Genomic DNA, 12,759 nt, shown 5'->3' with positions numbered 1-12,759 from the left:
GGCCACCGTCAGACCCATGGTGGTCAGCGGCCAGGCCCTCGTCCAGGGTCAGGGCCTGGGCCAGGGTCAGGGCCAGGGTCAGGGCCAGGGTCAGGGCCTGGGTCAGGGCCTGGGTCAGGGCCTGGGTCAGGGCCAGGCTCTGGGCCAGGCTCTGGGCCAGCTGGGCGACCTCAAAGCCAACTCCTCCTCCAACAACAACAGCTGCCTGGGTGGGGTCTGGGCTCCGGGGCTGAGGACCTCGTTGAGTCTGCCCAGGGTCTGTTCGGAAGCTCCTGACGCCCCCAGAGCTCCAGAGGCTGAGATGAGCAGCGCTGAGAGGGTCCACATGGTGAGTCCAGCGCCTTCGGGTTTGACGTCATTCGTTCCGAGTTTCCCCTGCTTCTGATATTGCGTATTGATTGCACCCGAGGTAATGGCAGAAACATTTACCATTCATCATTGTTATGGATGACGTCTGACTGTGAATGTCATGCGTGTTTACGACCATGGCTGTGTGCTGCACCCTGTGGTGCTTCACTCTTTTCTACATCAATTCCACTCATCTACTCCCAGTGTGTAAATATCATGCCACAGCGTTGATTACCTTCTTAAGAAGCCAAAACAAAGGTAGCACCACCATGACGCCTGTGATGAGTGTGTGTGATCATGTCTAGCCACGGTGTACACCGTGCCCTGTTGTTCTCTGGAGCATGATGCAACTGCTAAAGCTGAGAGTTAGGCTATCAGCCTTCAGTCCACTTGGATCAATGTGAGTGAGGGGAGAGGACAGAGGATCGGAGGGGATAACATTACAGTACAGAGGTGGCTAGTAACCACAGCCGTCCATCTCCCATTGGAAATCACTGAGACAATGAACAGCGTTTAATAATGCACTGGATTCCATCTTTATTGTTTGCTGTTTGTATGGACAGTGTTTGACAGTTTGCTAGTGTGTATTGAATCAAATGGTATTGGAACAGTAGAGGGCAGCAGAGGGCCACTGTGTGTGTGTGTGTGTGTGTGTGTGTGTGTGTGTGTGTGTGTGTGTGTGTGTGTGTGTGTGTGTGTGTGTGTGTGTGTGTGTGTGTGTGTGTGTGTGCGTGTTTGTGGGCTAGACCGCACGTGTGCACTTTCACACTTTCGCACATAAACATTATTTGTGTTGAAGGAGATATTCTGACCAGTGTGTGTGTGTGTGTGTGTGTGTGTGTGTGTGTGTGTGTGTGTGTGTGTGTGCAGTTGCCTCTTTACTCATTGGCACATTGACACATACACAGATTGATGTGTTTTGTAAATTAATTGACTGCCTTTTCCGTGAATTCTATAGGAGCGGGTAAATCACGATTTGAATCGAAAGTTTGTTTAAGGGAATAGAAAAGGCTGTGCCCATTAAATAATGCCTTGTGGAGTGAACAGTTGAGGTAAGGTAAGGTCAGGTGCTGCAAAGCATGTCAGAAATAAAGAGATATTAACAACGTAATGCCAGAAATCTACTACAGTTCCATTGAAAGAGTCACTATTCTACTGCTGTACACAGAGCTTGGGGTGGTTATTGGAAAGAGTGTGATGTATTGCATATGCTTTTCAGGTTAAATATTCATTTTTTAAGTGTATTGTAAGAAAACGCCCAAATGCCCATGGTAGAGTGACAACATCATAATAACCCTCTCCATCTTTGATGGACCTCCACACTTTCGTCTTCTGCCGTTCTGATGGCTGATGATCAAAATACTGTTAAAGTGGAGATGATTCAAATGACGCCATAGATGTAACACTGCCGCAGCCTATGTGCGAACACAATGAACCGTGAATCAATAATGTATTGGAAAAAATCTAAAATTTGCAATATTTACAGTATGGATTTCTTCGAAACGCCTCCATTGAGTGAGAGGCCGACCCATCCATCACACCTCTGGTGAACTCCACTCCCACGCATGCTGACGGTCTGCAGGGGAGCTGTGGGTCCTTTCAGTAGGGGTAGGGGTCCTTTCTAAGGACAAGAGGCTCACGTTCAGCCCCAGCCTGAGGCTCCTCCCCTGGTCGATATGTTCAGAGAGGCCTGTGGATGTAATGCCCCCCTATCCACACCCCTTCAGGGGGTGTAATGCCCCCCTATCCACACCCCTTCAGAGGGTGTAATGCCCCCCTATCCACACCCCTTCAGAGGGTGTAATGCCCCCCTATCCACACCCCTTCAGAGGGTGTAATGCCCCCCTATCCACACCCCTTCAGAGGGTGTAATGCCCCCCTATCCACACCCCTTCAGAGCGTGTAATGCCCCCCTATCCACACCCCTTCAGAGGGTGTAATGCCCCCCTATCCACACCCCTTCAGAGGGTGTAATGCCCCCCTATCCACACCCCTTCAGAGGGTGTAATGCCCCCCTATCCACACCCCTTCAGAGGGTGTAATGCCCCCCTATCCACACCCCTTCAGAGGGTGTAATGCCCCCCTATCCACACCCCTTCAGAGGGTGTAATGCCCCCCTATCCACACCCCTTCAGAGGGTGTAATGCCCCCCTATCCACACCCCTTCAGAGGGTGTAATGCCCCCCTATCCACACCCCTTCAGAGGCCTGTGGATGCAGTACCTGCACTATCCTGGCTCATTTCACACTAAACTAGACAGGGCCTGATGAGCCGCTGTGATAATGGTCTGGTGAAATTTCAGTAGGGGTAGGGGTCCTTTCAGTAGGGGTAGGGGTCCTTTCAGTAGGGGTCCTTTCAGTAGGGGTAGGGGTCCTTTCAGTAGGGGTAGGGGTCCTTTCAGTAGGGGTAGGGGTCCTTTCAGTAGGGGTCCTTTCAGTAGGGGTCCTTTCAGTAGGGGTAGGGGTCCTTTCTAAGGACAAGAGGCTCACGTTCAGCCCCAGCCTGAGGCTCCTCCCCTGGTCGATATGTTCAGAGAGGCCTGTGGATGTAATGCCCCCCTATCCACACCCCTTCAGAGGGTGTAATGCCCCCCTATCCACACCCCTTCAGAGGGTGTAATGCCCCCCTATCCACACCCCTTCAGAGGGTGTAATGCCCCCCTATCCACACCCCTTCAGAGCGTGTAATGCCCCCCTATCCACACCCCTTCAGAGGGTGCAATGCCCCCCTATCCACACCCCTTCAGAGGCCTGTGGATGCAGTACCTGCACTATCCTGGCTCGTTTCACACTAAACTAGACAGGGCCTGATGAGCTGCTGTGATAATGGTGTGGTGCTGGACACCACTGCAAACATCCACTTTAATTGTAGCGGTGTGGTGCAATTACAGAGAGAGATGGTACTGTCCGATGAAGAACGGCAGCTCTACTAATGTCCCTTCAGATGTACCCAATGCCCTGCTACATGAACTCACGCTGTGTGTGTGTGTGTGTGTGTGTGTGTGTGTGTGTGTGTGTGTGTGTGTGATGGTTAGTGTGAGCGTGTGGAAGTGTATTTGTGTGTATAGTCTATTTTCTTCAGCACTGGGTCTTTTTTTCTCCCAAAAAATGGTTTCCTAACCAAAGCGGCAGAAGACTCAATCAACCTGTATGCGTGGTGACTCAGCAGCGGTCATATAAAAGAGAAAAGGCAGATTGATAGTTGAAAGCAGGATGCCTGAAAGGCTGACTACATTATATTCCACTTTGAGTTGTCAGCTGCTGCCAACATTTTGTGATGAATGAAGATATTTCCACCACAAATGTATCGAGAAAAGGCACAAAGTGGTTTGTAGAACCTGAAAATTTCCGATAATGTAATAACTAGGGGTGGGAAAATTAATAGATTCTTCGATGGACCGCGATTCTCTCTAGAAAGATTCGGTCTCAATGCAGATAAGTTAATAATCAGAATTTTAATTTAAAAATAATGATAATAATAATAATAATAATAATAATAATAATAATAATAATAATAACAATTTTATTTTTTAATTCAATTTGTTAACCTGCTGCAACATTCTGTTCGCCTGCTGCAGAGCACTACAGAAAGATTAGCTTTTTCTTCAATGACATAGAAAATAAAGATTATAAAGAAAAGAAAACTGAATCTGTTTTTTACATCCATCCATATTGTTTTGTAATGCAAGCTGCATTGATAATTGCATTGTTCATAGAAAGTCATATTTGTGCCAAAAGCTTTTTCTCTAATAAAGTATTAGATAAGGTAATTAATCTGTTGATTGTCTTTAATGATCATCACAAAAGTAGGAAGTGATTACCAAAGTCTTGAGTAGCAAACTCAAATCTGCACTTGAGTCCATTGAAAATGTAATAAAACCTGATAATGTAATAACTTCCCGATAATGTAATAAAGTGCATTTCCCAATAATGTAATAATCTCTCTACCAATAATGTATTAAAGTGTTACATTAACGGAAGGTTATTACATTATCCGGTTAGCCTTAATTTCGCAGAACCTGATAATGTAATAATTCCCCAATATTGTAATAATTTAACAGCAGACCACCCATTACTTGGGTCCCAGTGGTGATACTGTGTAGGCAACTCTAGGTCAAGAGCTCTAGCGCCACCAACAGGTCAAAGTTGGACATGCATTAATGTTAATAACTTTGAGCCGTTCATCCGTTCGTTTTTCACAAACGAGGTATCTTTGGAACCCTTGGGCCAAGCAGAGTTCAACACATCCTATGACATCATTTTCCGCCATATTGGATTTTCCGCCATGTTGGATTTGATCAAAAACCTTTAGTTTTTTGACCTTTTGTTCAAAAGCCTCTCTTGTCACAAATTTTGTCTTCTCGAAACGTCGCCCAGATGATCTTCAGACCATGACACACAAATGCATTCAACAGCTTCTTGAAATTCAAAAACGTATGGCCGTGACAACCAATCAAACTTGATGGCTAAGTCGCCAAACATAACATATCTAACATATCTTAACCAAACTTCAAATTTCAATGTCTGGTGATTTTGCCAGACCTCCCCAAATAGCTCCAAAACAATTTTTCACATCAGAATTTGGCTGCCATTTTGAAAGATGTCTAAAAATAATAGTACATTTTCACAGGTCACATATTCTGTCCAATCTTCATGAAACTTGGCATATGATCTTCAGACCAAGCTGAACAAATGTGTCAAACAGCTTTTTCAAATTCAAAACTGTTTGGCTGTGACAGCCATCCAAATACCACGGTGAGGCCGCAAAACAACAAGAACTTGCGCCAATGCATTTTGGAGATATTGCACTCAAGATCATCATGGCTGTCACAGCCAAATGGTTTTGAATTTGAAAAAGCTGACACATTTGTTCAGCTTGGTCTGAAGATCACATGCCAAGTTTCATGAAGATTGGACAGAATATGTGGCCCCCTAGAGGTCAAAGGTCACCAGATGTTTTAGGTGTCCCCAGGATGATGTCATGAGTCTATGTACCAAAGATATGTACCCAAGATATGTTAAAGGGTTGCTGAGAAATTGGCTTACTTCCTGTTTGGCGACCTCACCGTCAAGTTTGATTGCTTGTCACGGCCAAGTGCCTTTGAATTTCAAGAAGATGTCGTACGCATTCGTGTGCCATGGTCGAAAGATCATCTGGGCCAAGTTTAGAGAAGATTAGATAACATTTGTAAAAAGAAAGGCCTTTTAAAGGTTTTTGATCAAATCAAAGATGGCGGAAAATCCAATATGGCGGAAAACAACATCATAGGATGCGACGAACTCGGCTTGGTCCAAGGGTTCCAGTGATACGTCGTTTGTGAAAAACTGAAAAGTTAATAACATTAATGCATGTCCAACTTTGTTGGTGGCGCTAGAGCTCTTGACCTAGAGTTGCCTACACAGTATCACCACTTGGACCCAAGTAATGGGTGGTCTGCTGTTAAATTATTACAATATTGGGGAATTATTACATTATCAGGTTCTGCAAAATTAAGGCTAACCTGACAATGTTATAACCTCCCGTTAATGTAACACTTTATTACATTATTGGTACAAAGATTATTAAATTATTGGGTTATTATATTATAGTTATTACATTATGAGGTTTTATTACATTTTCAATGGACTCAAGTGCAGATTTTATTACATTATTGGGGTTATTACGTTATCGGGAATCTATTACATTATCAGGTTCTACATGGTGCTTAAAACTTCACCAAAGTGCAGAAAAGTGTTGCACAAAAACCTATGACACTGTGTGTGTTTGTGTCTGTGTGTCTGCGTGTGCGGGGGCGACCGTGGCTCAGGTGGTAGAGCGGGTTGGCCAATGATCGGAGGGTCGGCGGTTCGATCCCGCCCCTTGCCACTTGTGTCATGGTCGTTGTGTCATTGGGCACAGACACTTCACCCGCCTTGCCTCAGTGTGAATGTGTCTGACTGCGGTGTGTTTGAGGTGGTGGTGGTTGGATAGGCGTATAGGCGCTGAATGGCAGCCACACTTCCGCTGCACTTCTGCTCCAGGGCAGCTGTGGCTCCTATCGTAGTTTACCACCACCGGAATACAATATAAATGAATTATTATTATATGTGTAGGTGTGCATGTCTGTGGATACTTGTGGGTGTGTGAGGTTGCGTGTGTAAATGATGTGTGCAGGACAAAAACGACAGTGACAGCTCAGCATAGGGTTCTGGGTGTTGCTGATCGCCATAGCGACATGCTTTGTGTTTCCCAGGTGCAGCAGGCGGTGCACGGGGTGACGGTGGAGGAGTGCCAGACGGCCCTCCAGAACCAGGGCTGGAGTGTTCTCCAAGCTGTGCACTACCTCAAGGTACCACAGGGGGGCTACACTGAGGAGGGCGCCCGCATCCCCAATAGGAGCCTAGCGCCTCATTCCAGCCCCTGTTGTGGGCGGAGCATCAGGGGGTAGCATTAGGAGCCACGCCCACAACAGGGCGTAGCATTAGGTGCTACGCCCATAATAGGGCTTTGTCTCTGGATTTTGTGAAATGCAGAAATACAAAGTACAATTTCGCGATACAAAAAAAAGCGAAATGCTAAATATACATATAAGTATACAATTATTCTGAATGTGCAGTGTGCAAACGGTGTGGACAGAGGAAGGAATTCTACTACATAAAATATTAAACAAATTGTGAATTCTTCTCTTGTCCATTTACAGGCAGTATTGTACATCTACGAAACGTTAGTCCATCGGGATTCCATTTCAAGAAGAAATTTTAACTCAAACTAACACTATCGGTACACTATGAAATGATCGCTACAGGTTACGTTTAGGGCGTCAGTGTGTGGGCGCGTGTTCCTCCATCACAGCCCCCAGGATGTGTGTGATGGCGCTGTGCTCACCCCCGTAGCGCTGAGGTCTTTCTAGGGATAAAAAATTAAATTTGAAACGAAATACAACTGTATACAAACTCAGCAGTTGAGAACTCCAAGATGAGTGAATGTGATGTGACTTTGTGGCCGCCGTGTGCGACATATGTTGCTTCGCGAGCCAAGCGCATTTCTCAAACCGAGTGGCAGTATTATAACGGTCAGAGCCCCAACCCTACCATACAGTACGTATAGAAATAACCTTGAAATAGGGACCAGGGAGAGAGATGTCCTTATAAAACACCTTTCTTTTTGAATAAAGGACATCTCAACATAAATGGTCCTCATTTATATAGCACTTTTATCCAAAGCGCTTTACAGTGTTGACTGACATTCACCCATTCATGCACATATTCATGCACACACCGACGGCGGAGTCAACCACGCAGGGCGACAGGCAGCTCGTCAGGTGCAGTTAGGGTGAGGTGTCTCGCTCAGGGAAACCTCTACACTCAGCTAGAAGGAGCCGGGGATCGAACCAGCAACCTTGCGGTTACCAGCCAACCCGCTCTACCTCCTGAGCTAATGCCCCCCCACGTGACTTTAATACCAGATACCGACATTCCAATGCTTTGAGAGCCTCATAGGAATACAGAATGGACACCCAGCGCCCCTCAACCACAGACAGCTCCAGTGAACCCGACGGGGCCCGGTGTTTAAACGTCTCTGCTGTGACCTCAGCCTCCGTGTTGAGGACACAAAGAAACGCCTGGCTGAAGGCCAACGCCTGGTCTGCTGCTGAACGTCCAGCGCTGAATCAAAGAGGCTCAGTGAGGCTGACTGTAGAGCTGACTGTAGAGCTGATAGTGAGGCTGACAGTGAGGTGACAGTGAGGTGACAGTGAGGCTGACAGTGAGGCTGACAGTAGAGCTGACAGTAGAGCTGACAGTGAGCTGACAGTGAGGTGACAGTAGAGCTGACAGTGAGGTGACAGTGAGCTGACAGTGAGGTGACAGTAGAGCTGACAGTAGAGCTGACAGTAGAGCTGACTGTAGAGCTGACGCTGAGGTGACAGTAGAGCTGACAGTAGAGCTGACAGTGAGGCTGACAGTAGAGCTGACAGTGAGGTGACAGTAGAGCTGACAGTAGAGCTGACAGTAGAGCTGACTGTAGAGCTGACGCTGAGGTGACAGTAGAGCTGACAGTAGAGCTGACAGTAGAGCTGACAGTAGAGCTGACAGTGAGGTGACAGTAGAGCTGACAGTAGAGCTGACAGTGAGGCTGACAGTAGAGCTGACAGTAGAGCTGACAGTGAGGCTCACAGTGAGGCTGACAGTAGAGCTGACAGTAGAGCTGACAGTAGAGCTGACAGTGAGCTGACAGTGAGGTGACAGTAGAGCTGACAGTGAGGTGACAGTGAGCTGACAGTGAGGTGACAGTAGAGCTGACAGTAGAGCTGACTGTAGAGCTGACGCTGAGGTGACAGTAGAGCTGACAGTAGAGCTGACAGTGAGGCTGACAGTAGAGCTGACAGTGAGGTGACAGTAGAGCTGACAGTAGAGCTGACAGTAGAGCTGACTGTAGAGCTGACGCTGAGGTGACAGTAGAGCTGACAGTAGAGCTGACAGTAGAGCTGACAGTAGAGCTGACAGTGAGGTGACAGTAGAGCTGACAGTAGAGCTGACAGTGAGGCTGACAGTAGAGCTGACAGTAGAGCTGACAGTGAGGCTCACAGTGAGGCTGACAGTAGAGCTGACAGTAGAGCTGACAGTAGAGCTGACAGTGAGGTGACAGTGAGGCTGACAGTGAGGCTGACAGTGAGGCTGACAGTGAGGCTGACAGTAGAGCTGACAGTGAGGCTCAGTGAGGCTGAAGGTGAGGCTGACAGTAGAGCTGACAGTAGAGCTGACAGTGAGGCTGAAGGTGAGGCTGACAGTAGAGCTGACAGTAGAGCTGACAGTGAGGCTGAAGGTGAGGCTCACAGTGAGGCTGACAGTAGAGCTGACAGTAGAGCTGACAGTAGAGCTGACAGTGAGGTGACAGTGAGGCTGACAGTGAGGCTGACAGTGAGGCTGACAGTAGAGCTGACAGTGAGGCTCAGTGAGGCTGAAGGTGAGGCTGACAGTAGAGCTGACAGTAGAGCTGACAGTGAGGCTGAAGGTGAGGCTGACAGTAGAGCTGACAGTAGAGCTGACAGTGAGGCTGAAGGTGAGGCTCACAGTGAGGCTGACAGTAGAGCTGACAGTGAGGCTCAGTGAGGTGACAGTAGAGCTGACAGTGAGGCTCAGTGAGGCTGTAGGTTCCAGTCTAATTAAAAACAGTCAATTTTTCCCCTGCTGTAAATCAGCAGCCAGCTGTGGCTCAGTGTGAGGTGTCTTCAGTCCTCCTCCTCCTCCTCCTCCTCCTCCTCCTCACTGCTCCTCCTGTGGCCTCCCACCGGCCCGCTGCCACTACTGAGTCTAGGAACTGTACAACCCATTGAACCCATTGATTGTGTTAAAAAAAACCCAGACCCTTGTCTGATCTGAGGCCTATCTCTCAGCATGCTGGGTCAATTCAAATGGATCAACTCTCTTTCACAAAGAGATGCGCTCTGTGCTTCTCAATCTCCCTCTCTTTTTGCATTTGATTTCCCACCTCTTCAACCTTCTTTTCTCTTCTCTGTTCCTCTGTCCTCTTCTCGCTCTTTCTCACCCTTAGAGTCGGGAGGTTTGTCCGTGCCCTTCAAAGAGCCTGTGAAGCCCTTATAGGCTGGGACTGTAATTAAGGAATATATATATATATATATATAATATGGGGTTTCACTCTCCTGTGCTCATCTCCTCTCACCGTTTTCACCTCTCCTCTCCTTCCCCCACCTCTCTTCTCCTCTCTCCCCCCCCCTCCCCACGCTGCTCCTCTCCTGCAGGTGGAGCAGTTGTTCTGCCTGGGTGTGGGGACCAGGGCAGAGTGCCTGAAGCTGCTGGAGGTCTGTGAGTGGAACCTGGAGCTGGCCAGCACCCAGCTGCTGGACAGCTGGGGAGCCCCCACCAGACAGAGGCCCTAGGCCTGGGCTAACAGACTACAGGTAACTAAGGGCATTTAATGACTATTTGAGATACTTGAGGTTAATTCACATTATTTTAGTTATTTGGACTAGACTAGCCTACTAGTCTAGTCTTGCCCAAGTCTAGTTACCTGAGTTTGACTCATGGTTTGCTAGTCTAGAAATTCCAATCTTTTCATAATCCTGAAGCAGTTTCATTTATCAAGGCCTCTGGCTGAGTTCACAGTGTTCATCATTTAAGGTAACTCTCAGTTCTCCTTTGTCCTGCCTAATTTATCTTTCTTGATGATAAACCAAGTCAGTATGAATGGTATAGCAGGACCGTTAGTAATCCTAGACAGTAATGCTAAATTAATTAGTATTAGGTAATGCAGTAGTAGGCCCTACTATAGAGCAATAGCATAGGGGTAAGGATTAGGAGGGGTGGGTTAGGATTGTACATTGTAATTCACTTCTTAAGGTTAGGGTTAATCTAAACCACAATAACAATAATACTATAATTAATACCTTAGTAAACATGAACACCATAACATAGTTTATATAAACACCTTGCGTGAACATGAACAACATCGGTAAATGATGATCGACCTTTAGTTGAATCTTAATTAACTAAGTTAATGCTTATGACTGCATTATCTAAAAAACGATGTGTTCCCAATTCATTTCCTTTAGAAACACTTTAAAGAGGAAAACGGTAAATGGATTTAGTCCAATGTGTGCTTTTCTTGTCAATTTGCAGGCGGTGATGGATATCTGCTCGCTTCCACTCCTCCAGCGCGATGTCGGCCGGTTGCCGTGGACACAGGGTCGTGTGGTCTGTGGTCCGATGTTTGACCCCGTGTCTGAAGCCTTTTCATGGGGGAGGAACGGACAGAAACTGAGAATCGTCTCAGCAAAATGTCATTGACTCTGCACAAAAGGATGAGGACACCTGATGAATAAAAACGTTGGACTAAACGTGAACAGAAAGGAAACATCCACAACTGAAGGACACATCATGTTCATGTCGGTGTCTATTTAAGAGGTTTAATATAATATATATATAATGTGTTTTTATAAAATGAGAAGGAAGAGGGGAAGTGCTGGAGGTGATTTCTGATACTATCTATCAAGTGAGCACACAAGAGAAGCGTCAGCCCCACGTTGCTATTGCTTGATCCAGGTTGCTATGGTGATCTCCACAGCGATATTCTCACTGACAGACTCACACTGTAGACCAACAACATGGTGGTAAACATCTTTGGATTGTCCTGTTTTGTGTTGAAAGCAAACTTAACAAATTGTCGTTTTATTTAGTTATGTTCCCAGAACAGGTCAAAGTACTCATGGCTGATCATAGAGATGCAAGATCTAGGATGAATCCCCCTCCTCAGTTATTTTTTAATATATTTGTTTCCCTACAGTTCCACAATAACCTGTCCCACAGTTAGTTCCACGCTCTGTTGATTATGTTGTGTTCCTTCTTCAAAAGGCCGCCTTTTTGTGTCCTCCAGTGAAGCGTGACTGTACAGTACAGTACAGTACGGAAGGTTCCTTCCTGTATTCTTGTTTAGCCTCAACGTCGACTCCCACCTGAACACTGACCCCTCACAGCCGAGTCCTTCAGACGGACACGCCGCCAGGCAGCCATCTTGTTCTTGATCTTGGAGGCGCCCCAGCGACTCTGCACCCTAATGCACAGGCCTGGCCTGGTAATGTGTCCCCTTAAAAGCATGACATTGCTGTTTGTCTGCAGTCTCAGTGGGGGAGATGAGTTTGGGGTTGGGGGGACGTCAGCTCTGAGCAGAGTTTTTTGTTTGTTTTATCATTTCCTGGTTGTTTTGCCATCAATACTTTGAGACATGTCACAAGTCATGAATCATGGAAATAATGACATTCATCTGTCTGTCACAACATCAATGGACCCCTCAGCACAGACACACACACACACACACACACACACACACACACACACGCACACAAATAGCACACGCACACACAAATAGCACACACACACGCAGACACCTAGACATCTCCAAATCAAAAGGTAGACAAAAGACATTGCACATTTTTCACTCTCCAGCCCCAGCGTCTGGAGTGGAGTCCGTCACAGGACCAGAGACAGCAGAGACCAGCGTTCACGTCTCATTGTAATCTGTTGGCAAACCAGAGAGAGAGAGAGAAAGATTGTTTAAAAAAAGGATATGTTGTCTCTTACCCTCTAACCAAGATGCTGATATCTTTAAGATTGACCAAGAGGTAAAGATCATCCCGTTCATGGGGTTACCGGGGAGATGTTATTTCTCTATTCAACACGTCTGCCAACAAACTAGCGAACCTTTACCCTAGTTCCCCCGTCTGTTTTTAAAAAGGAGGTGAGTTGCTGTTGTATCCCATTTTTTTTTTAAAATAATAACATTCAACTTCGGCTTAAGTTGTAATGGTTGTTGTCCGTCATCACGGAGCAGCGGCCTGGCTGGGTCCTTCTGTCTGGGTCATCCTGTTCTGCCGGGTCGTCACGGAGACCCTCTCTGTGTGACCGCGTGATTCCAGCG

The 12,759-nt window shown here is 46.8% G+C and overlaps 1 protein-coding gene across 1 annotated transcript; it reads left to right on the top strand.

Annotated features, from left to right (window-relative positions):
* The first annotated feature begins 12 nt into the window (after nucleotides 1–12).
* On the top strand, nucleotides 13–11,986 carry LOC311372897 (activated CDC42 kinase 1-like). The gene is made up of 4 exons (XM_084489827.1): nucleotides 13–328; nucleotides 6,581–6,676; nucleotides 10,088–10,246; nucleotides 10,965–11,986. Exons 1-3 carry the CDS (start codon nucleotides 17–19, stop codon nucleotides 10,223–10,225), a joined length of 546 nt encoding a protein of 181 aa, XP_084345953.1. The 5' UTR covers nucleotides 13–16; the 3' UTR covers nucleotides 10,226–10,246; nucleotides 10,965–11,986.
* The last annotated feature ends 773 nt before the right edge of the window (nucleotides 11,987–12,759 follow it).

This window comes from Micromesistius poutassou, assembly GCF_964030765.1.
Source record: "Micromesistius poutassou genome assembly, contig: SCAFFOLD_5348, whole genome shotgun sequence".
Taxonomy (NCBI): Eukaryota; Metazoa; Chordata; class Actinopteri; order Gadiformes; family Gadidae; genus Micromesistius; species Micromesistius poutassou.
Note: the sequence above shows the minus strand (reverse complement) of the source record. Positions and strands in the feature narration are given on the sequence as shown.

Coding starts and splice junctions, on each gene's coding strand:
- LOC311372897 (XM_084489827.1), top strand. CDS start 17: ATGGTGGTCAGCGGCCAGGCCCTCGTCCAGGGTCAGGGCCTGGGCCAG. Junction 329..6,580: donor GCGCTGAGAGGGTCCACATG/GTGAGTCCAGCG, acceptor TGTGTTTCCCAG/GTGCAGCAGGCGGTGCACGG. Junction 6,677..10,087: donor AAGCTGTGCACTACCTCAAG/GTACCACAGGGG, acceptor CCTCTCCTGCAG/GTGGAGCAGTTGTTCTGCCT.